This window comes from Heteronotia binoei, chromosome 11 (assembly GCF_032191835.1).
Source record: "Heteronotia binoei isolate CCM8104 ecotype False Entrance Well chromosome 11, APGP_CSIRO_Hbin_v1, whole genome shotgun sequence".
In the NCBI taxonomy this organism is placed as follows: domain Eukaryota; kingdom Metazoa; phylum Chordata; class Lepidosauria; order Squamata; family Gekkonidae; genus Heteronotia; species Heteronotia binoei.
In genome coordinates this window covers 75,764,519-75,787,050 of record NC_083233.1, presented here as the reverse complement: position 1 = coordinate 75,787,050, position 22,532 = coordinate 75,764,519, and the positions used below count along the sequence as shown (strand labels likewise).

The 22,532-nt window shown below is 48.6% G+C and overlaps 1 protein-coding gene across 1 annotated transcript in view; it reads right to left on the bottom strand.

The window, feature by feature from the left end:
* NCOR2 (nuclear receptor corepressor 2) overlaps nt 1–22,532 on the bottom strand; it is a 480,522-nt gene that overhangs the window by 15,115 nt on the left and 442,875 nt on the right. The window contains 8 exon segments of the mRNA XM_060250121.1: nt 939–1,079; nt 4,903–5,102; nt 10,739–10,887; nt 12,101–12,244; nt 16,171–16,453; nt 16,455–16,725; nt 18,252–18,414; nt 18,559–18,711. Coding sequence (XP_060106104.1) covers nt 939–1,079; nt 4,903–5,102; nt 10,739–10,887; nt 12,101–12,244; nt 16,171–16,453; nt 16,455–16,725; nt 18,252–18,414; nt 18,559–18,711 — 1,504 coding nt within the window.

The following is a 22,532-nucleotide window of genomic DNA, read 5'->3' as shown; positions in this document are numbered from 1 at the left end:
CTACATCAGGGAGTGTGTGGCCTAAGATGCAAAGGAGCTCCTGCTACAAAAAAAGCCCTGGATCAAAAACACCCTCTCTTGTCACAAGCACACACTGCTATCCCCATTTACTTATTTATGCTCTGACTTTTCTCCCTTTCTCACAATACAAGAACTCGTGCACACTCCATGAAATTGCTGAGGAGTCGGGTTAGAACTGATAAAAGGAAGTACCTCTTCAACCAAAGGGTGATTAACACACGGAATTCACTGCCACAGGAAGTGGGAGTGGCTACAAGCATAGCCAGCTTCAAGAGGGGATTGGATAAGTATATGGAGCAGAGGTTCATCAGTGGCTATTAGCCATAGCTTATCGTCGGAACTCTGTTTGGGGCAGTGATGACCTGTATTCTTGGTGCTTGGCGAGGAGGAGGGTCAGTGGGAGGGCTTCTAGTGTCCTGGTCTCACTGGTGGACCTCCTGATGGCATCTGGGTTTTTTGGCCACTGTGTGACACAGAGTGTAGGACTGGAGGGGCCACTGGCCTGATCCAACATGGCTTCTTTTCTGTTCTTATGTGTCACAGAGTGTTGGACTGGATGGCCCATTGGCCTGATCCAACATGGATTCTCTTATGTTCTTATGTGACACAGAGTGTTGGACTGGATGGGCCGTTGGCCTGATCCAACATGGCTTCTTTTCTGTTCTTATGTGACACAGAGTGTTGGACTGGATGGGCCACTGGCCTGATCCAACATGGCTTCTCTTCTGTTCTTATGTGACACAGAGTGTTGGACTGGATGGACCATTGGCCTGATCCGACATGGCTTCTCTTATGTTCTTATCTTGATCTATTTGCTGGGCTATGAAAGGGGTGGTGGTGGTGAGGAGAGTCCACAAAAACAAAGTTCTCAACTCCTCCTTCCCTGTGCTGCGCTGTCTTGCCTCTTTCCCGCTTACCTCTGCTCCAGCTGTTCCCCTTCTCGATACAGGATGGGATACGTGGCATTCCGCAATGGATCGGGCTCCCCCATTCCCTCTGGCGGGGAGACGGGCTCGATGCAGTTCTCAGGGGCAGGTGCTTTCACAGGCTCTGGAGACCTGAGGAGACGATGGGGAGAACTGTGTGAGCCGGACTGTTTCTTTTCTGGCTGAGGCAGCAGAGCCTCACCGTAGTAAAAATCTCTTTGCAATAGTGGCCGACATGGATTGGAAGACACAAAGCGCTGAAGACTTACGTTCTTCGTATGTTCTTACAGGAATAAACAGCTTTAAAAGAGGATTTGGTAGATTCATGGAGGACAAGTCTAACAATGGCTGCTAGCCATGGCTATGGAAGAGAACCTCCACATTCAGAGGCACTCAATAGCTGGAGTCCCAGAGCCAGGAGGCAACATCAAGGGAAGGCCTCAGCCTCTGTGCCCTGTGGTTGGCCGTCCAGAGGAACTGGTTGGCCTCTGTGTGAGACAGGATGCTGAAATGGATGGACCACTGGTCTCATCCAGCAGGGCTCTTCTGATGTTTTGATGAAGGCCTCAGCCTCTGTGCCCTGTGGTTGGCTGTCCAGAGGAACTGGTTGGCCTCTGTCTGAGACAGGATGCTGAAATGGATGGACCACTGGTCTCATCCAGCAGGGCTCTTCTGATGTTTTGATGAAGGCCTCAGCCTCTGTGCCCTGTGGTTGGCCGTCCAGAGGAACTGGTTGGCCTCTGTGTGAGACAGGATGCTGAAATGGATGGACCACTGGTCTCATCCAGCAGGGCTCTTCTGATGTTTTGATGAAGGCTTCAGCCTCTGTGCCCTGTGGTTGGCCGTCCAGAGGAACTGGTTGGCCTCTGTCTGAGACAGGATGCTGAAATGGATGGACCACTGGTCTCATCCAGCAGGGCTCTTCTGATGTTTTGATGAAGGCCTCAGCCTCTGTGCCCTGTGGTTGGCCGTCCAGAGGAACTGGTTGGCCTCTGTGTGAGACAGGATGCTGAAATGGATGGACCACTGGTCTCATCCAGCAGGGCTCTTCTGATGTTTTGATGAAGGCCTCAGCCTCTGTGCCCTGTGGTTGGCCGTCCAGAGGAACTGGTTTGCCACTGTGTGAGATGGAATGCTAGACTAGATGGTCCCTCACTGGTATGATCCAGCAGGGCTCTTCTGATGTTCTTCTCAGGGGAAGGCCTCAGCATCCATGCCCTGATGTTGGCCCTCCAGGAGAACTGGTTGGCCACTGTGTGAGACAGGAGGCTGGACAAGGTGGACCTTCAATGGTCTGATCCAGCAGGGCTCTTCTGAAGACTAGTGGCGGGGGGGGGGGGGTGAAACGAGGAAGGCCAGTAAAAGAAGGGCTTGTGAAGTCTGTACACTGTAAACATACCAGCAGCAGGCAAGACAACAGCCCCTTGATGGATCATGATTTGTGGACCTGAAATCTAGCAGTTGGGAACTACGTGGGGCTGGGCTGCAGCACAGCCTCTGTTCTGCATACAGAAGGCCCCAGGTTTGATCCCTGTCATCTCCACCTAAAAGGACCAGGTTTTGCAGGTGATCTGAAGAACTCCTGCTGTGGACTCTGAGGAACGCCTGCCAATAAGAGTAACCTTGGGTAGACGGATGGTCTGACTTGGTGGAAGAAGATGATGATGATATTGGATGTATACCCTGCCCTATACCCTGAATCTCAGAGTCTCAGAGCAGTTTACAATCTCCTCTACCTTCCTTCCCCAGCACAGACACCCTGTGAGGTGGGTGGGGCTGAGAGAGCTCTCCCAGAAGCTGCCGTTTCAAGGACAACTCCTGTGAGAGCTATGGCTGACCCAAGGCCATTCCAGCTGGTGCAAGTGGAGGAGTGGGGAATCAAACCCGGTTCTCCCAGATAAGAGTCCGCACACTTAACCACTACACCAAACTGGCTCTCAGGACCAGGTTGCAGGTAAAAGGACCAGTTTGCAGGTAATATGAAGAACTCCTCCTACAGACTCTGCAGAGCACCTGAGGAGAACCTACCAAGTACCCTTGGTAGACGAATGGTCTAACTCGGTGGAAGGCAGCTTCCTGTGCGCAATCCGGTTTCTTTGGGAAGGGGGTGGGAGAACAGCTGGGCAAATGACTCAGGCATCAGGAACCCCATGAATGCGGCCTCACAACTGCTCTCTCAGTGACTATAAGGCTGTGTTCCTTTTGCTTTAGGTTTGCATTTGTATGCCAACATGGTATATAGTGGTTAGACAGACTAGGATTACGGAGAGCTTGAATCCCCTCTGTCTGCTGGGAGACTTGGCTAGACTCACATGCTCAGACTAACCTACCTTACAGGGTCGTTGTGAGGATAAAATGGAAGAGAGGAGAACGACATAAACTGCTTTGAGTCCCCATTGGAGAGAAAGTCAGGGTGCAAATGAAGTAAACGATATAAAATTAAAAACTTCAAACCCCACTTACCACCACAGAAAAGTTAAACATGTCTACCTCTGTGCCTAAGAAATCAACAACGCAAATTAGACACCTGCTAAGTATCAATGTTTATTCAAACGTAATACAAATAAAACTTCCAAATTCTCTTGATTTCTGCTGTACATAGTGATATTCAATATCAAAAATTAAATATATATATATATATATATATATACATATATAGAACTCATTGACAATATACCATTTTTCGCTCCATAAGACGCACCTGAGCATGACGCACCTAGTTTTTAGAGCTGTTTGTGTGAATTTAGAGGCATTTGTGTGAATTTTTTGCAGTATTCGCTCCTTAAGACACACACACTTTTCCCTCCACTTTTTTGGGGGGGAAAAGTGAGTCTTATGGTGCAAAAAATACGGTACATCAAAATTGCAGCAGTGTTCCCAGTTGCACAAATACTTCATTACATCATATCTCCGTTGTCCTCCCCGATAACTTTCATTCATGATACAAGATTGTTATAAAGTCCACAAATTTCCAATAAAGGGTCAAAGACAAAAAAGTTCATTCAGCCTTTGAGATGCCCGCTCCAGATATTCCAAGACATTTCGATTACATCTTCCTCAGTTTTCAGGCTGTTAAGCTGAACCCGATTTCAGTTTCTTCCTACACAGACACGGAGTTCATGGCTTTTGAGATGGAAAGCAATCTTGCATCGTGAATGAAAGTTACTTGGGGGGGGGGGGGGGACAATGGAGATGTGATGCAATTAAATACTTGTACAACTGGGAACGCTGCTACAATTTTGATGTACATTGTTAATGAGTTCTATATATATTTTTGAATTTTATATATTTATATAATTTATATATATTTTTGAATTTTGATATTAAGTATTGTTATACACCGTAGAAATCAGGAGAATTTGGAAGGAATGTGTTTTATGTTTGAATGAATTTTGATACTTGGGTGGATGTCTAATCTGCATAGTCTAGACCCCTTCTGTTTTTGCAAGAATCATAGCATCAGAGTTGGAAGGGATCTCCAGGGTCAACTAGTCCAACCCCGTGTATAATGCAGGAAATTCACAAATACCTCCCCCTAAATTCACAGGATCCTCATTGCTGTCAGATGGCCCTCTAGCATCTGTTTAAAAAACTCCAAGGAAAGAGCGCCCACCACCTCCCGAGGAAGCCTGTTCCACTGAGGAACCGCTCTAACGGTCAGGAAGTTCTTCCTAATGTTGAGCCGGAAACTCTTCTGAGTCAATTTCAACCCGCTGGTTCTGATCTGACCTTCTGGGGCCACAGAAAACAATTCCGCACCATCCTGTATATGACGGTGACTTGAAGATGGTACTTGAAGTCGGTGACCATCAACAAAGCTGATAAAACTGCACAAGTATTTGGTTGGACTGTGCCTCTTCTGCTCTCTAACTCACCTGACAGATCAAGATAGGAAAATCCAAAACACAGGGAATCAGAGAAGGGAAAGCAGACCGGAATGACAAAGCAGCCTCACCTCTTGCATCCGTCGCTCTCCGGAGAGATCCGTGAGGCCGGGAGGTGCTCCAGCTGCTGCTGCTGGGCGTAAGCGTCGCTGGGGGTTCGTCGGAGGTCCAGCACAGGACATGGAGCTCCCGGGAAGGAATAGACGGGGGACTGGAGGTGGGAGTTGAGCTGCTGAGGATGGTGGCGTGTGTAATCTTGTGTGATCACCTCCTGCAAGGAAGCGGGGGACGGTTCAGTTGGATTTGGGGTTCTTTCCTCGTACGACACACACAAGCGGCTTGGAGGGTCTTGCAGGGAGATGCAAGAGTGGGAGGTGCCACCACCGTAAGGCCTCGCATGAGCATTGCTCATGTGGTCCATGGGATGGAGTCCTTCCATGCGGCTGCCCCAAGGGAGTTTGGGCACTTTCCTCATGATGTTCCCCCCCCCCCCACCCCTTTTCCACAAGCAAGAACTGAGAGAGGAGGTGCCGGAGCAAAAACAGACAACTCGTGAAGCCAGGATGATCTGTGTTATGACACCTGCTCCACCCACACTCAAGTTAAACCTGTTATCACAAATGGTGGGAGGGGGGAGATGGAGTTCCCTATCACAATGGTTTAACCCAGGGGGGTCAAACATGCAGCCTGGGGACCGAATCAGGCCCCTGGAGGGCTCCTATCAGGCCCCCTTAGCAACTGGCTGTCATCTGCTTCCTTCTCCCTTTTTCTTGTCCTTCATCACAGCTTGCTTTGCCAGGCTTGCTCAATCACACAGGAGCTACAGAGCTAAGCCTCTATTTTCTCCATCGGCTGAGGGGCTCTTCCCTTGGGAAAGAAGGGGAGGGAAGGAGACCTTGCTTTGCCAGGTTCTCTCAATCTCACAGCAGAGCTACTGAGCCAAGCCTCTCTTCCTTCTATTGGCTGGGGCTCCTCTCCCTCCTGGTCCCTTGGGGAAGGAAGGAAAGAGCCAGAGCTTCCTTTGCCCAGTTCCCTGGATTGCACGGGAGAGATACAAAGAAAGCACCTTTAAGACCAACGAGTGCTAATGTTTTAAGCATGTTTTTAGGTTTTTTTTTAAAAAAAATTGTGTTTGTCTGTATCCTTTATAAAGTTTATACCTCTGCTACCTGATCTTAAATAGGGACACACACGGCCCGACCTCCACATGGCCTGGCATGACAAGGTCTCATTTATGTCCAATTGGGTCCTCCTAACAAAACGAGTTTGACACCCCTGGTTTAACCAACTGTGTACTGTCAGAGAACACCTCCCTCTCGAACTTCATTGCAGAGGAATCGTTTCTTGCATGTTTTCCGTGCAGGTCATGCGCACACTATGCAGAATTCTGGGGCCTGCTCAAAAGCACACACAAGGTCAAGGGTCAGATCTGTTAGGCCTGAGGGAAAACACTGAACACCCTTTTGCAGCTGTGTTATTAAGGGGGATGGCAGGGCCTTTTTTGTAGCAGGAGCTCCTTTGCATATTGGGCCACACACCCCTGATGTAGCCAATCCTCCAAGAGCTCACAAGGAATTCTAGCAGGAGCTCCTTTGCATATTGGGCCACACAACCCCTGATGTATCCAATCCTCCCAAGAGCTCACAAGGCTCTTTTTTTGTGAGCTCTTGGGAGGATTGGCTGCATCGGGGTGTGTGGCCCAATATGAAAAGGACCTCCTGCTACAAAAAAAGCCCTGGGGGGAGGGGAGCATCTCAGCACGCAAGGTGTCTTCCACAGATGTCTGCCTGTTATTACTGGCCTCCTAGCTGAGGAACCTCTCAAACAGCGCTTCCAAGGCACTCCAGTTCCCCAGAACGCAGCACAAAGAGCACTGAGCTAGGGGAGACCCAGTTATATTGGCAGCAGGATTCCTTAAGTCCTGGGGAGAAAATCTGACCATTCCCAGGCCCAAATATTAACTTGGGAGGCAACAGCACTGCTAGGTTTATGCTGCCGACTTGCAACAGGGGGTGGGGGGAGGGAGAAAAACCACGCTTGCGTCTGAACAGCGGATTTGGATTTTATGGCTATTTGCTTGAGGCGCATGCCTTTGAAACAGCTGTTCCAGCTGCAGCAGTCTGTGCATTCCGCATCTGCGGGGATGGCTACGGAAGGATTCTGAAGGATGCACCCATGTGAGAAAAAGGTTTCTCCGCACAGATTAGCCCCGCTGCTTCATTCAAAGGCAATTCTCTTAAGCATGGAAACAGATCCATTTGTGTGCTGAGTCTTTCAGCGGGAGGCACAGGTAATTCCTTTCAATGGAAAAAAAACATCTTTGGCAGCCAGGTTGGGCGGAGCCAATCGCCGCATCTGGCTTGCAGGCGCGAGGCTTTTGTGTTGCAGCCGGCCCTTCTGTGCTCAATGCACCCCCTGCAAAAGCATCGCCCCCATGCAGTCTGCGGCTGGAAGAGAAGTGATGAGTGTTGCTCGCACCATCAGTGCCAAAATTTGAGCCCGCCCGCCCAATTTAAGAGACTCAACCAGCCAGAGGTCCAAGTGAGTCGATCCAGAGATTCCTTAATTGGAGGGGTAGCCAACGGTAGCTCTCCAGATGTTTTTTGCCTACAACTCCCATCAGCCCCAGCCATCGGCCATGCTGGCTGGGGCTGATGGGAGTTGTAGGCAAAAAAAACATCTGGAGAGCTACCATTGGCCACCCCTGCTTTATTGCCATCGATGACAGGAGGAAAAGCAGTTCTCTCTCTGTACCAACATCCTCCGTTTCCCCTCAAAGCCGTCTTTACAAAGCCATAACGTTTATACAATTTTGATAACAAAGACCGGCCTGAGGATTGGTTACAAAGTTCTCATTTCTAGGTTTTTAGCCTTCCCCTATTGGCTCAATAGCCCCGTGGCGCAGAGTGTTAAAGCTGTGGTACTGCAGCCCAAGCTCTGCTCACGACCTGAGTTCGATCCCCGGCGGAAGCTGGGTTTTCAGGTAGCCGGCTTGAGGTTGACTCAGCCTTCCATCCTTCTGAGGTCGGTAAAATGAGGACCCAGCTTGCTGGGGGGAAAGCGTAGATGACTGGGGAAGGCAATGGCAAACCACCCTGTAAAAAGTCTGCCGTGAAAACGTTGTGAAAGCAATCGCCCTCGAGTCGGAAACGACTGGTGCTTGCACAGGGGACCTTTCTTTTCCATTGGCTCAAAGAAACCCGTCTCTATTCCGGGAGAGAGGAGATTACTCAGGATGAGATCATTCTTTTGATCTGTACTCCCAATTCCTGTCTTTCTGGCATCTAACACTCTGGGTGTTTTCGCACTCACCTTCAGCCGGCCCGACCCCCCTCTTCACCGCGCAGGATCTGCGCGGATTTCGCACTAAATGCCGCGGAGCAGCCGGAAGAGCCAGAAGCTCCCGGCGCAAAAGCCGCTCAAACGTAAACCACCAAAAAGCAGTTTCCGTTTGCGCGGCTTTTGCGACGGGAGTTTCCGGCTCTTCCGGCTGCTCCGCGGCATTTAGTGCGAAATCCACGCAGATCCTGCGCGGTGAAGAGGGGGGTCGCGCCGGCTGAAGGTGAGTGCAAAAACTCCCTCTGTTTGTCTGATGGACCTCTGTGGTTAGGTGTTCCTCTAAGAATATGCAGCTGGCCAAGGGATGTTGCGCAGGTTCTTTGTTTTAGATTTTTGGCTTGGTTCCAAAAAGCGTGTCAGTAAGTAAAATCTTTACCGTGGTGGCGCGATGGCTCCTTCATGCTGGAGGGCCTTTCCTGAGGTAGGGAGAAAAGCTTTCCTTACCTAAGGATGCTTACTTTTTTCTCAGAGGAAGCTGCTAGTGTGTTCTTGCTAGAGAAAAAGGGCTTCACTCTTAAGATTCTCTGGTGTGAACTTATTTCTCCTTCCACCCCCTGCCCCCTGCTGTATTTTATATTATAAAATTGCCTTTACTGGAATTGTCAAAACTAATAGATAACTTCAACAAAAGATTTATGCTATCAAATTTTAAAATGTGGATGATGTTTAGTTCAGACATAATAATATGGGACAATTTATGTAAAGAAAGTATTGTAGAACTAAGCTTGTACTTTTTGTAAGTATTTTTATGCAGAACAAGGTCAAAATGTATTGTGCTTTCTACTCCCCCTATTCCCTACCCTCCCTCTTTCTGAAACCAATAAAACTTTTGAAAACTGAGAAAAAGGGCTTTGTGATATGCAATGCACTTTCTTTCTTTCGCTCTCAAAGACCACTATGGGCCTGCATCACGTACGTTAAGACAGGTTTAGTGCACAAAAGAGAGGAGGCTTTCAGCTCCCGGACTTAAGACTGTATCATGATGCCGTTTGCTTGACATGGATTAAGGATTGGATAATGCTGTTGGATAAAAAACCTTTAAGGTTGGAAGCTCATGGGAATAAATTCGGCTGGCACGCGTATTTGTATTATGGGAAACACAAGATGGATGGTTTTTTTTCTCATCACTATATCAGAAACACTTTGTTAAATACTTGGATAAAATTTAAGAAATATGGTGATGAGAGGAAACCGCTTTGGATAGTGCCAGCAGAAGTAATAAAAATAACAGCTGAATCTGAGGAAGAAAGAGCGATGTCATACAATCAATTGTTAAAGATTCAAGGTGGGAAAGTTGAATTAAAGTCTGCAGAAGAGCTAAATAATAAATATGACTGGTTTCAAATGCAACAAATAAAAAGTCTGATGGAGAATGATATGAAATCTGATGGAATTAGACGTGAGCAAACAGAATTGGAAAAGGTTCTGCTTGGAGACAATGAAAAATTAATATCAAAAGTATATAAATTATTATTGAAATGGTCTACAGAAGAGGAAGTAGTAAAATCTCAAATGGTTAAATGGGCAATCAATATAAACAGAGAAATTCAAATGGACACCTGGGAGTACCTTTGGAAGAACTCGATGAAGATATCAACATGTCAGAATATCAAGGAGAACTGTTTTAAAATGATGTATAGGTGGTATATGACTCCGAAGAAACTGGCAAAGATGAGTAAAAAGATGTCAGACAGATGTTGGAAATGTAAGCATCATGAGGGTTCTTTTTTTCATATGTGGTGGACTTGTGAAAAAGCAAAAAACTTTTGGGGGATGATACAGCAAGAAATGTCTAAAATTTTGGGTTATGACTTCAAGAGAGTTGCAGAGACTTTTCTGCTAGGATTACAAATAGAAAAATTTCCAAAAGAAGATAGGACTTTAATTTGGTATTTGCTCTCAGCTGCTAGGACATTGTATGCGCAGCTGTGGAAACAAGAAAAAATACCAGAGAAATGGGATTGGATTGTGAAAGTCTTATCGTGGAGCGAGATGGATAAATTAACAAGAACTTTGAGAGACTATGATCTGGAAGTGTTTAAAAAGCAGTGGAAGAAATTTAGGAAATATATAGAGTTAGAGTGGAACGTAAAAAGACGTAATGTTAAATGTTAATTATTTAATTGTTTTATATTTAAAATTGTTAAATTTATGTTGATTGGTTGTTGGAAGCCGCCCTGAGCCACTTGTGGGAAGGGCGGGATACAAATCCCAAATAAATAAAAAATAAAATAAAATAAAAAAGACATTGGACAATTTTTTAATATGAATGAGAAGAAAAAGACATTGTATTTTGATGGGTCAGGGTTACCTTTATATTTGGATTTAAATATATAACTTCGGGGTAAGTCTAATAACGGAGGGAGGGGGGATTGAAAATATCATATGGTTTAGGGATAGAAAAGATATAACTAAACATTGTAACCGTATGTTATTAATAAATTGTTAAAACACAAGACAGGTTTAGTGCAAATACATTCTACGATCAGGATTAGTGCAAATCTATCTGGCACTCTGTGCATGTTCTAGTGCAAATCTGAATCTACATTCTACACCAATGCTACTTACGCTGATATGCTGAGCCAAGGTGACGACCCGCTGGTGGCCTTTGGCATTCTGCGATCCTGGGAATGCCTGGCCTGGTGACTGCCGGCCGTCGGGAAGCGGGTGGAGCTGCTGCAGGTGAGAGAATTCGGTGGGAGAAGGCTTCAGGGGACCTGCGGGGAAAAGGAAACCGGGCACAAACAGTTCAGGAGGAGTCAAGACCTTGGGAACCCATCGCTCAGGGGAGTGTTTTCCTTTGTCTTCCAAAAATTATCTATAATCTGTCAGTGTTAAGATGACAACGGAGGATGCTCTCCGTTTGAGGACCAGAGAGGAGAGGAAATGTAACGCTGGACATTGTGGGGAGGGACGGTGGCTCAGTATTAGAGCATCTGCTGGGTAAGCAGAAGGTCCCAGGTTCAATCCCTGGCATCTCCACTTAAAAAGGATCCAGGCAAGTAGGTGTGAAAAAGCTCAGCTCGAGACCCTGGAGAGCCGCTGTCAATCTGAGTAGGCAATACTGACTTTGATGGACTGAGGGGGGTCTGATTCAGTAAAAGGCAGCTTCATATATCCATATTTTCCTGGGTGTCCTTGGGCGGAGAGATGACCAGCAATCACAGGGGTCGTTTTGTAGAAAAAAGAGGTGCTGGAGGTTCATTAGCACAACTCATTTACGTAACTGCATATGCCACACACACCCCTGATATCACCGGAAGGTGGACTAAATTATATGAGCTCAGCATCTAACCTTAAAATGCTTCTTGAATTACAATTGTCATAATACAACCTTACTCCCATCATACTTTTTAAATTACTTACTCCTATGTGGCCACAGTGGCAGGATGAAGATTTCCATCCGTCTGCTTTATCTGTTTTGGTTCTCCCCCACCCCCCCCTTTTTGTGGGGAAACACATTAGAAAGTTTCTAATTCGGCAAAATTCTCACATGGAGTCCAGAAGCAAGTATTTGGGGGGGTTGTAAGAAAGAAAGAGGACAATAAAATTTAGAGGTTCCAGAGCTCCGCTCCTGTGAGCTCCTGGCCAAAATGAGGCCTACCTGTGACGGATACATCCTCTCTGACTGCAACTAGCTCCCCTGGTTCCATCCTCATGGGGATGTACTATTTCCAATATTACAGGGCTCTTTGTACAGGGCCTACTGTCAGCTCCAGGAGGACTGGCTACATCAGGGGTGTGTGGCCTAATATGCAAAAGAGCTCCTGCTACAAAAAGAGCCCTGGGACTGGTCAGGGCAAAAAAAGTGATGGAACAGCCTTGTTGCCGGGGGGGGGGGGGAGGGGGAGGGAAACCTGCGCAGCGGAAGCTTCCATGGAAGAAACTAAAAGAGGCTTACGGGAGCAAACAAAAAAGCAGCCCCCTCACCTGACTGCTTTGTCCGGAGGTCGTGTTCTCCGCGCCCCCTCTCCGTATCTGGGGGCAACTTTGTCCCTTTCTCGTGCGGCATACTGGGTGAGCTCACGGGGCTTATTGCTTCGATGCCATCGGGGCTGTAACTCCCATGGAAACCTGCAGGGCATTAAAAAAACGCTGGAATCTTAGATCGTGACAACACCCCTTCATTCCAACCAAGTACTGCTACGAAGCCTTCTTGAAGACCTTTCAAGGATGTGACTCTGGAGGTCCCTTCCAACTCTACAATACATCCTCTTTTTCTTTTTTTGAAAGCCCCTCTCCCTCTTGTTATATTGCGGCTTAAATCCCAATTTCTGTGAATACATGGTGGCACTTACCAATGGAAAAGGAAAGCCCTGCGGGACTTATCGAAGTTTTCGCAGGGCCTGCAAGACGGAGCTCTTCCAGCAGGCCTTTAATTGATCCTGTGGGCATCCTCTCGTTACCAGATGGTCTCCCCGATATATATATATTCTTTACCATCACTGCGATTGTGCTATGCTGCCCAATACTGGCCCATACGTTACTGCGTGGCCACGTCTAAATACGCCTGCTTGTTGATAGGTCGTATTGCCCTCAGGCTTTTATACTGTATGCTTTTGTGATGCTTTTATATTTTAATCTGTAGGCGGGTTAAATTTCTGTGGTAAGCCGCCCTGAGCCCGCTTGCTGGAAAAGGCGGAATATAAATCTAAATATTAAATTAAATCAAAGAGGCGTACGGCCAAATGCATCTACTTCTAAGAACATAAGAACATAAGAGAAGCCATGTTAGATCAGGCTAATGGCCCATCCAGTCCAACACTCTGTGTCACACAGTGGCAAAAAATTTTATATACACACACACACTGTGGCTAATAGCCACTGATGGACCCATATTTTTATCTAAACCCCTCTTGAAGGCGGCTATGCTTGTGGCCGCCACCACCTCCAGTGGCAGTGAATTCCACATGTTAATCACCCTTTGGGTGAAGAAGGACTTCCTTCTATCCGTTTTAACCTGTCTGCTCAGCAATTTCATCGAATACCCACGAGTTCTCGCATTGTGAGAAAGGGAGAAAAGTACTTCTTTCTCTACTTTCTCCATCCCATGCATTATCTTGTAAACCTTATCCTGTCACCCCGCAGTTGACGTTTCTCCAAGCTAAAGAGCCCCAAGCATTTCAACCTTTCTTCATAGGGAAAGTGTTCCAGCCCTTTAATCATTCTAGTTGCCCTTTTCTGGACTTTCTCCAATGCTATAATATCCTTTTTGAGGTGCGGCGACCTTCTCAACAGGAATTTTTAAAAATGCAGGCTAGCTCCCCCCTAAACCCCTCAGTGTACTGGAAAAAACCAAGAACCACACTAGGAGAGCAAGGTAAAAAGTGACTGCTCTCGGCAGTCTAGAAAAGAGAGCCAGATCACTGTAGGGGTTAAGCACGAGGACTCTTATCTGGGAGAGCCGGGTTTGATTCCCCACTCCTCCACTTGCAGCTGCTGGAATGGCCTTGGGTCAGTCACAGTTCTCTCAGAGCTCTCTCGGCCCCACTGAGTGTCTGTTGTGTCGAGAGGGAGGGAGGGAAAAGAGATTGTAAGCTGCTCTGAAGCTCCAGTGAAGGGCGGGGTTATAAATCCAACCTCCTCCTCCCCCCTCCTTCTGTCGCAGCAGAAACTTAAGAAGCAAAATCGAAATGGGGATTTTCAGGTCAAAAGGGCAGAGGTCCTTCAGGGATCGTAATAGTTTCCACTCCCTTCTTTGGAGACCCTTAAGGCTGTCAAAATTCAAGAGAAGCTGCAAGATGCAGTGAACTGCCTTCCCACGTTCAGGAAGTAACTGTGTTCCCTCTTATAAGGTCCATCAGTAGCCTTTAGCCACAAGATATAGATGGAACACGCTGCTCTATTCTTGGTGCTTGGGGGGCAAGAGTGGGACAGCTTTGGGGGTCCTGGCCCCACTGATGCACCTCTCGATAGCACCTGGGTTTTGGCCACTGTGTGACACTGAATGTTGGACTGGATGGGCCATTGGCCTGATCCAACATGGCTTCTCTTATGTTCTTATGTGACACAGAGTGTTGGACTGGAGGGGCCATTGGCCTGATCCAACATGGCTTCTCTTATGTTCTTATGTCTGGAGTAGTGATGCTCTGTATTCTTGGTGCTTGGGGGGGCATAGTGGGAGGTTTTCTAGTGTCCTGGACCCACTGATGGACCTCCTGATGGCACCTGGTTTTTTTGGCCACTGTGTGACACACAGTGTTGGACTGGGTGGGCCATTGGCCTAATTCAGCATGGCTTCTCTTATGTTCTTATGTCTGGGGCAGTATGCTCTATATTCTTGGTGTTTGGAGGGCAACAGGGGAGAGCTTCTGGAGTTCTGGCCCAGCTGGCGGACCTCCTGATGGCAACTGGGCTTTGGCCGCTGTGTCACTGGATAGGCCATTGGACTGATCCAACATGGCTTCTCTTACGTTCTTTTCAGATTGCTTACAGATCTCCTAACCGAGTTGATTTAGCCACCTTGCTAAAGTTGTTGCACTGGAGCTGTCCTCCCTCTGCCTGCATCCTGGCCTGTGCATCAAGGGGACTTGAGTGTGCGCGTGTGTGCGTGTGGGGTTGCACGGAGATCAGCAGGCCCTGCCCTTCAGTGAAAGCTTGAAACAGATGGCTTTCCAGCTCCACAATCTCTATTCTGCTGCACCAAGCAAAAAGAAAAATGTACTAGCTGAAACCCCACCCCTGGGCCCAAAGGAAAGTTTGTTTTCCAGGGATGCTTTTCCAAAAAGCAACTAAGGTGGCTTCAGACCACTTCTTCCAACACCATCTCCTGCTCTTTCCATTACACCCGTCCCGAGGGACGTATACGGCCTTTGAGATCACTTGGTACGGCCCTCGGGGATTGCTGGGCCGAACTGAGCCATGTGGCAGCCTCTCGGGCCCGGCTGGCCAGCAAGGATCATGGGGCCCAGTTGTGCTGTGCTGCAGCCTTCCCCAGGCCAGGCAGGGATCACAGGGCCCAGACGTACTGTGCGGCAGCCTCCCTGGGGCCTGGCTGGCCGGCCAGAATTGCTGCAGGCCTGGAAAGATTACTGTCACAGTTCAGTTTGCGCTTGATTATCCCAGATGATGTGGCCTAATATGCTAATGAGTGTGTGACCTAATATGCTAATATTAGGGGATGTGGTCTAATATGCTACTGAGTTCCTGCTGGGCTTTTTCTACAAAAAAGCTCTGGACCTATGCATTTGCCTAGGGCGGCAGGCTGGATATGTGTGTGTGTGTGTGTGTGTGCCAGATTAGGCTCTCCCCACATGACTTCAAATAGAAAAACAATTATTTACATTAATTTTGCTGACTGGCCTGAATCGTTCTCCCTCAGTGGAGCACTGTTTTTTAAGTTGACAATTTTGTATGGCCCGCGAATGATGTTATAAATATCCATATGGCCCTTGGCAGAAAAAAGGTTCCCCACCCCTGCGTTACACCAACTCTTTGAAGCTATAATTTATAAGTGCTGGTTCCCCCCTCCCCTCCACCTCAAATTGTATTCAAACCCCAGGAGACTGTCTCATATCAAGAACCCAGGAACATCAATTTGCAAAAGCAGCCTGAGAGCAATTCAATCCAAAAAGCATTATATGGGTTTTATCTACCCAGCAGTTTCCTTTTGCGCACACCCTCGACCGCCTTATGTTTCACATCCGTCTATTCCAAATCATTTTAGCGCTCCCCCCCCCCCCCCAAAATGGCAATTACAACAACATATCAGGAACGGAGCGATATGCACAAAACCAAGAACTGGCAAAAAGGAAATAAAAACAAGGGAAGGAGGGAAAAATGTTAACAGAGCTTTCCCACAAAACGATAACTTAGGAACGGATGCGCATGATACAAAATGGGTCGTCTCCGTAAATGTGAAAAATCAAATGAAAACAAAACGATGGGGTCGAGTAGGGTGGGGGGGGAGGGGTCTTTTTTGTAATGCATTTATGTGCATTTTTTTTTAAAAAGGCCACAACTTGGAGTACCGCCCAGCTCCCCCCCCCCCAATTTCTTACCATCGCTATTGGCGTCGTTATTTAGCGAGCTTCTTTCTCGCTTCCCCTTATCGCAAGAAATTTGACGCATGATAATCACATCTATGAAGTTGGCCGCTGTCATGGTGGTCTTACCGAGTGCTCGGAGCTCCTGTTCCTGCACTGAAAAGCTTTTACTCAGACTCTTTTCTCTACCGGGCTGCTCACTGGCCGGCCCCGCGTGCAGCGACTGCTCCAGGGGGGAGTGGAGGTGCGGCAGGTTTTTCCCCTGTCCTCTGCTATACGGGTGGGCGGGGCCCCGGCCCGGAGGAGGGGACTGGCCTGGGCTCCGTGGCTTTGAGGGGCGAGGGAGACTGCTCCAGGCCCGTCCCGGCAGACAGCTTGGAGGCGAATGCGGCATTGTCGGCCGGGGGCCGTTCCGTTTTGGCGTCTTGGGGCCGGGAGGCCTCCTTCTGGGCGTGGGCGGAGTCCATCAGGGGCGCATAGCTGTCCATGCCGCTTGCGGGGCCGCGCAACGTGGACGCCGCGGAGAAGCCTGAGGAGCGGACCGGTGATGTAGTGGAGGCAGAAGAGGATCTTTAGAGCAGAGGAGAAAAAGGAGACGTCAGAGGTGGGCTGGGAAAGAGATCGCTGGGGGTTGATTTTTCTTTTTTTTTAAATATCATTGTTATACCACAGTTTCAACTTCAACTATTTATTTCCTGGATTTTTATTCTGCCCTTCCCAAGTGGGCTCTTTTGTCCAGAGAGCCAGTTTGGTATAGTGGTTAAGTGCGTGAACTCTTATCTAGGGGAACTGGATCTGATTCCCCACTCCTCCGCTTGCAGCTGCTGATGTGAGCTTGGGTCAGCCACAAGTTCTCACAGAGCTGTTCTGCTCAAGAGCAGTTTCTGTCAGAGCTCTCTCAGCCCCACCTACCTCACAGGGTGTCTGCTGTGGGGAGTGGAAGGGAAAGGAGATTTGTAAGCCGCTCTGAGACTCCTTTGGGTAACGATGGGTGGGGTATAAATCCAATCTCTTCTTCTTCAAAGATCAAGAAATCCCTAATCTTAAGAAACTGCTTTTTTTAAAAAACTGAAGTTGTTTTAATTTTATTTATTGATTTTCTTGCGTTATTTATAGTCCACCTTTCTCACTTGGACTGGAGGCAGGTTACACAGGGTGTAACATATTACCAGCAGTGTTCCCTCCAAACTGATTTTGTGTGAGCTAGCTCACAGATTTTTAGCCTCCGGCTCACACATTTTTGTCTTAGCTCAGGAAGGATGGCCCCAGAGCACACTAATTTATGCTGCAGCTCACAGCTTTAAAGCCAGTAGCTCACAAAGTGGAATTTTTGCTCACAAGACTCTGCAGCTTAGAGGGAACATTGATAAGCAATCGTCAGTCTTCATGAACAACAGCAATGACAACTGCACATCGAATCCTATTGAACTGTTCGCTGAATGTCCCCTCCTGTCGGTCATCTTGACTCACTCTTGTGTAACCCGCCTTGAGCCCAAGTGAGAAAGGTGGACTGTAAATAATGCAGGTAAGTAAATAAATAAAGTAAAAATAACTCCAATTAAAAGAAAGACTTTCTTAAGATTTGGGATTGCTTGACCTTGGACAAAAGCTCCCCGCTCCTTGGCCTCTCAATTTATTTTATTTTATTTTATTTGGATAAGCATATGGAGCAGAAGTCCATCAGTGGCTGTTAGCCACAGGGTATTGTTGGAACTCTCTGTCTGGGGCAGTGGTGCTCTGGATTCTTGGTGCTTGGTGGGGTGGGGGCAACAGTGGGAGGGCTTCTAGTGTCCTGGCCCCACTGGTGGACCTCCTGATGGCATTTGGGGTTTTTTAGCCACTGTGTGACACAGAGTGTTGGACTGGATGGGGCATTGGCCTGATCCAACATGGCTTCTCTTACGTTCTTACTTCACTTATACTCTGTGTCTTCTACCCCAGTGGAGGCCTGTAGCTCCCTTTCTCCATTTTATCCTCACAACAACTCTGTGAAGTAGTTTAGGTGGAGATCTGAAGCTGGGCCTCCCCCATCCTAATCCCGGCACTCTAAGTCACTACGCGCCACCTTGGCCCTCGCGTCAGACCTTACGACCTACCGCAGAACCGAGGGGGTAAGGCTTTCTGAAGACATGATCTTCATGTTTGTGTTGTGCAGCACGCTGGGCCGCTGCTGGACGTTCTCCTGGGTGCGGGGCGAGACGGGGGAGTGCTTGTGGTTGTGAGAGTGCGTTGACGAACGGCCGCTGCTCTGGTCTGTACCTGCCACAAAACACGAGGAGACAACGTGATGACGTTTCGGACGGGAGAGCGACAGCAAAGGGACAAAAGGACCCGGCGGAGCTTTTCCCACCCGACCCCTCTTGCCCCTCCCTTGCGAGGGCGTTCGAAGCCCTCTCAGCTGACCTGGTCTCCAGATGGGGGCGTGCTCCACGGTGCTCGTGGTGGCTTGCAAGACTGACTTCTTGCGCTCCTTTTCACGCTCCCGTTCGCGATCTCGCTCTTGCTCCCGTTCGGAGACCGAAGGTCCTGTCTGTTTGGTCAAGTGGGTGGGGCCTCCTGGGAACAAATGGGCTACTTTCATACGAGAGCTTAAAACGTGCAGTCGGAACAGGTTCAGGGAGCAGCTAGTTTGACTTTCCCGGTTTAAAGGGCTATTCCCCACCCTCACACCAGTCAAATGCATGGCCTGGAACACGGATGGCCAAGCTTGCTTAACTGAAGAGCCGCATAGAACAAACATCAGATGTTTGAAAGCCGCAATACATGAACGTCAGATGTTTGAGAGCCACAAGGAAGGAAGGAAGAAGACTGCAGATTTATACCCTGCCGTTCTCTCTTACAATCTCCTCTATCTTCTCCCCCAACAACAGACACCCTGTGAGGTGGGTGGGGCTGAGAGGATTCTCACAGCAGCTGCCCTTTCAAGGACAACTCCTGCGATAGCTCTGGCTAACCCAAGGCCATTCCAGCAGGTGCAAGTGGAGGAGCGGGGAATCAAAACCCGGTTCTCCCAGATAACAGTCCGCACACTTAACCACTACATCAAACAGGAAGGAAGGAAGGAAGGAAGGAAGGAAGGAAGGAAGGAAGGAAGGAAGGAAGGAAGGAAGGAAGGAAGGAAGGAAGGAAGGAAGGCAAAGAGAAAGCAACTTTAAATGCATTCTCCAAGCTGCTGGCTGGCTTGGCGAAATTATTTAAAGAGGCAAATGCCTTCTCAAACCAGCCAATGGGGTGGGGAGCTGCGAGAGCTGCACAGTATGTGTGAAAAAGCCACATGTGGCTCCCGAGCCAAAGTTTGGCCGCCACTGCCTGGAACAATGTCTGAGGACACCCCTTCAGCTTCGATAAGCAAGAGAGCACTCGTCTGGCTTTCCTGCTGAACTGTAAAGCCCTGGAGACTCATCGGGGATGGGAAGTGGAAGAAAATCTGCAGTGCTGAAGATGCTTCAGTAAAGCTTTTGTGCTTTCCCTAAACCCACTAACATTTCCCATCTGTGCCAAGCCAGAAAACTCTTTATCTTTCCCCCCCACTGTCATCCTTTTAAAAGTTTCTTAATATGTACCTTTTTTCCCTGGCTTCTCCCTCCCTCCCTCTTACTTTAAAAATCAAAGCAGGAACAGGCACCTTTTGCAGATAATTGTTCTGCAAATCACAAGGTGGTTATGAACAGGCAATTTAGCAAAATCCCGACACCAGGCAATATAATAATTAATAAGTCGTACGCTGCAATGTATTCTGCCCAAGCGATTCCAGCCAGAGACCCTGGGTATTTATTACTCTGGAGAGCCAGTTTGGTGTACTGGTGAAGTGCGCGGACTCTTCTCTGGGAGAACCGGGTTTGATTCCCCACTCCTCCACTTGCACCTGCTGGAGTGGCCTTGGGTCAGCCGTAGCTCTCTTATCTGGGAGAACCGGGTTTGATTCCCCACTCCTCCATTTGCAGCTGCTGGAATGGCCTTGGGTCAGCCAGAGCTCTCTTATCTGGGAGAACCGGGTTTGATTCCCCACTCCTCCACTTGCACCTGCTGGAGTGGCCTTGGGTCAGCCAGAGCTCTGGCAGAGGTTGTCCTTGAAAGGGCAGCTGCTGTGAGAGCCCTCTCCAGCCCCACCCACCTCACAGGGTGTCTGTTGTGGGGGAGGAAGGTAAAGGAGATTGTGAGCCGCTCTGAAACTCTTCGGAGTGGAAGGCGGGATATAAATCCAATATCTTCTTCTTCTTTTCTTCGTTGATACAGGCTTCAATCAATTTCTCTGGACGCTAAACAAATTATTAGTCTTTTTTTTCTTTTCTCAAGCACAAGTTACCCTCAGGAAATTATTTCTCCTATAATTCTGATTTTCCTCCTCCTTTTTACCCATGGTCCAATGATGAAATAAAGAGCCCCATGGCACAGAGTGGTAAAGCTGCAGTACTGCAGTCGGAGCCCTCTGCTCACGACCTGAGTTCGATCCCCGGTGGAAGCTGGTTCAGGTAGCTGGCTCCAGGTTGACTCAGTCTTCCATCCTTCCAAGGGAGGTAAAATAAGTCCCCAGCTTGCTGGGGGGAAAGTGCAGATGACTGGGGAACGCAACGGCAAACCACCCCGTAAAAAGTCTGCCATGAAAACGTTGTGAGAGCGACGTCACCCCAGAGTCGGAAAGGACTGGTGCTTGCACAGGGGACTACCTTTTTACTTTAATGATGCAATATGTGGATTTAAGCCAGCATTCAGTCAAATTGGCGATGCGGTATCACAGCTCATCAATTCAGAGGTTGGTTCGGTGACACTGAGCCCTGGCGGGGCTTCCAGAAGGCCCTGTAACACCTCTGCCCTGGTGTCATGGGTGCTGGGGGCCCTGCAGAAGAAGCCGAGCCTGCAGAAGAAACTGTGCCCCTGCCACCTGCACCAGTGCCCCTGCCTCCTGCTGGAGAAGATCCAAGCCCCCCTGCCTCGCCCTCTCGGGTGGCTCGTGTGCGTGACCGCCTTCGTCAGGACCTCAGGGATCGGAGGAGGGCGGCACGCTCACGAGCAAGACGCTCCCTGAGCCCTGAGTTTAGAAAGGATTCTGGCCCTTCTAGGAGTGAGGGTGCTTGAGTCCCAGCAGGATCCTGGCTGCCCTCTGAGTCAGCAATTAGCCCAAATGGGCAACAGACAGCAGAGGGCTATATAGCTGTGGGCTTTGAGAGAAGGCTTTGTGGAAGCAACTAGTCATCTACCTGACGTCCTAGCATCCACTTCGGCTTTTGACTTTGGACCTCCTGACCTTGGCTTGACTTCTGGACCCCCTGACTACGGCTTCTGAACCTCTGACCTACGACACCTGGACGACGATTTGGCTTTGGCACCTTGGACACTCTTGCTCACCAGTTACAGACCTTGGACTGCCCCTGGACTTCGCCTGGCCTGGCCCCAGCTCGTGACACCTGGTTTTATACTCACTCGCCTCTTAAGTAGTGACTAACCACAGATTGCCTGCATCTGCTTCATTGCTGATCTGCTCAGCTGCTTTCCAGCAAACTTATCTGGCCCTTCATGCTTCCCTTCCCCTCCCCTCCCCCAGGTTATTTAGACTGTCAACAACAAGCAGCCTGTTTTTCTGATGCCCACAGAACAACTGCTTTGATTACCAATGTTCCCTCTAAGCTGCAGAGTCTTGTGAGCAAAAATTCTACTTTGTGAGCTTCTGGCCTGAAAGTTGTGAGCTGCTGCATCAATTAGTTTGCTCCGGGGTCATCCTTCCTGAGCTAAGACAAAAATGCATGAGCTGGAGGCTAAAAATCTGTGATCCAGCTCACGCTAACTCAGCTCAGAGGGAACACTGCACAGGACGTGCCTTCTCTGCTGCAGCCCCCATCTTATGGAATAGACTGATCAAAGCCACCAAGCAATACACCGTCTTTCAGTTTGCAAAAATATATTATAAGGATTGTGTACAACACAATCCTTATAATATTGGAAGAAGAAGAAGAAGAAGAAGAAGAAGAAGAAGATATTGGATTTATATCCCGCCCTCCACTCCGAAGAGTCTCAGAGTGGCTCACAATCTCCTTTACCTTCCTCCCCCACAACAGACCCCCTGTGAGGTAGATGAAGATATTGGATTTATATCCTGCCCTCCACTCTGAAGAGTCTCAGAGCGGCTCGCAATCTCCTTTACCTTCCTCCCCCACAACAGACACCCTGTGAGGTAAATGAAGATATTGGATTTATATCCCGCCCTCCACTCCGAAGAGTCTCAGAGTGGCTCACAATCTCCTTTACCTTCCTCCCCCACAACAGACACCCTCTGAGGTTGGTGCAGCTGAGAGAGCTGTCCCAGAAGCTGTCCTTTCAAGGACAACCTCTGCCAGAGCTATGGCTGACCCAAGGCCATTCCAGCAGCTGCGAGTGGAGGA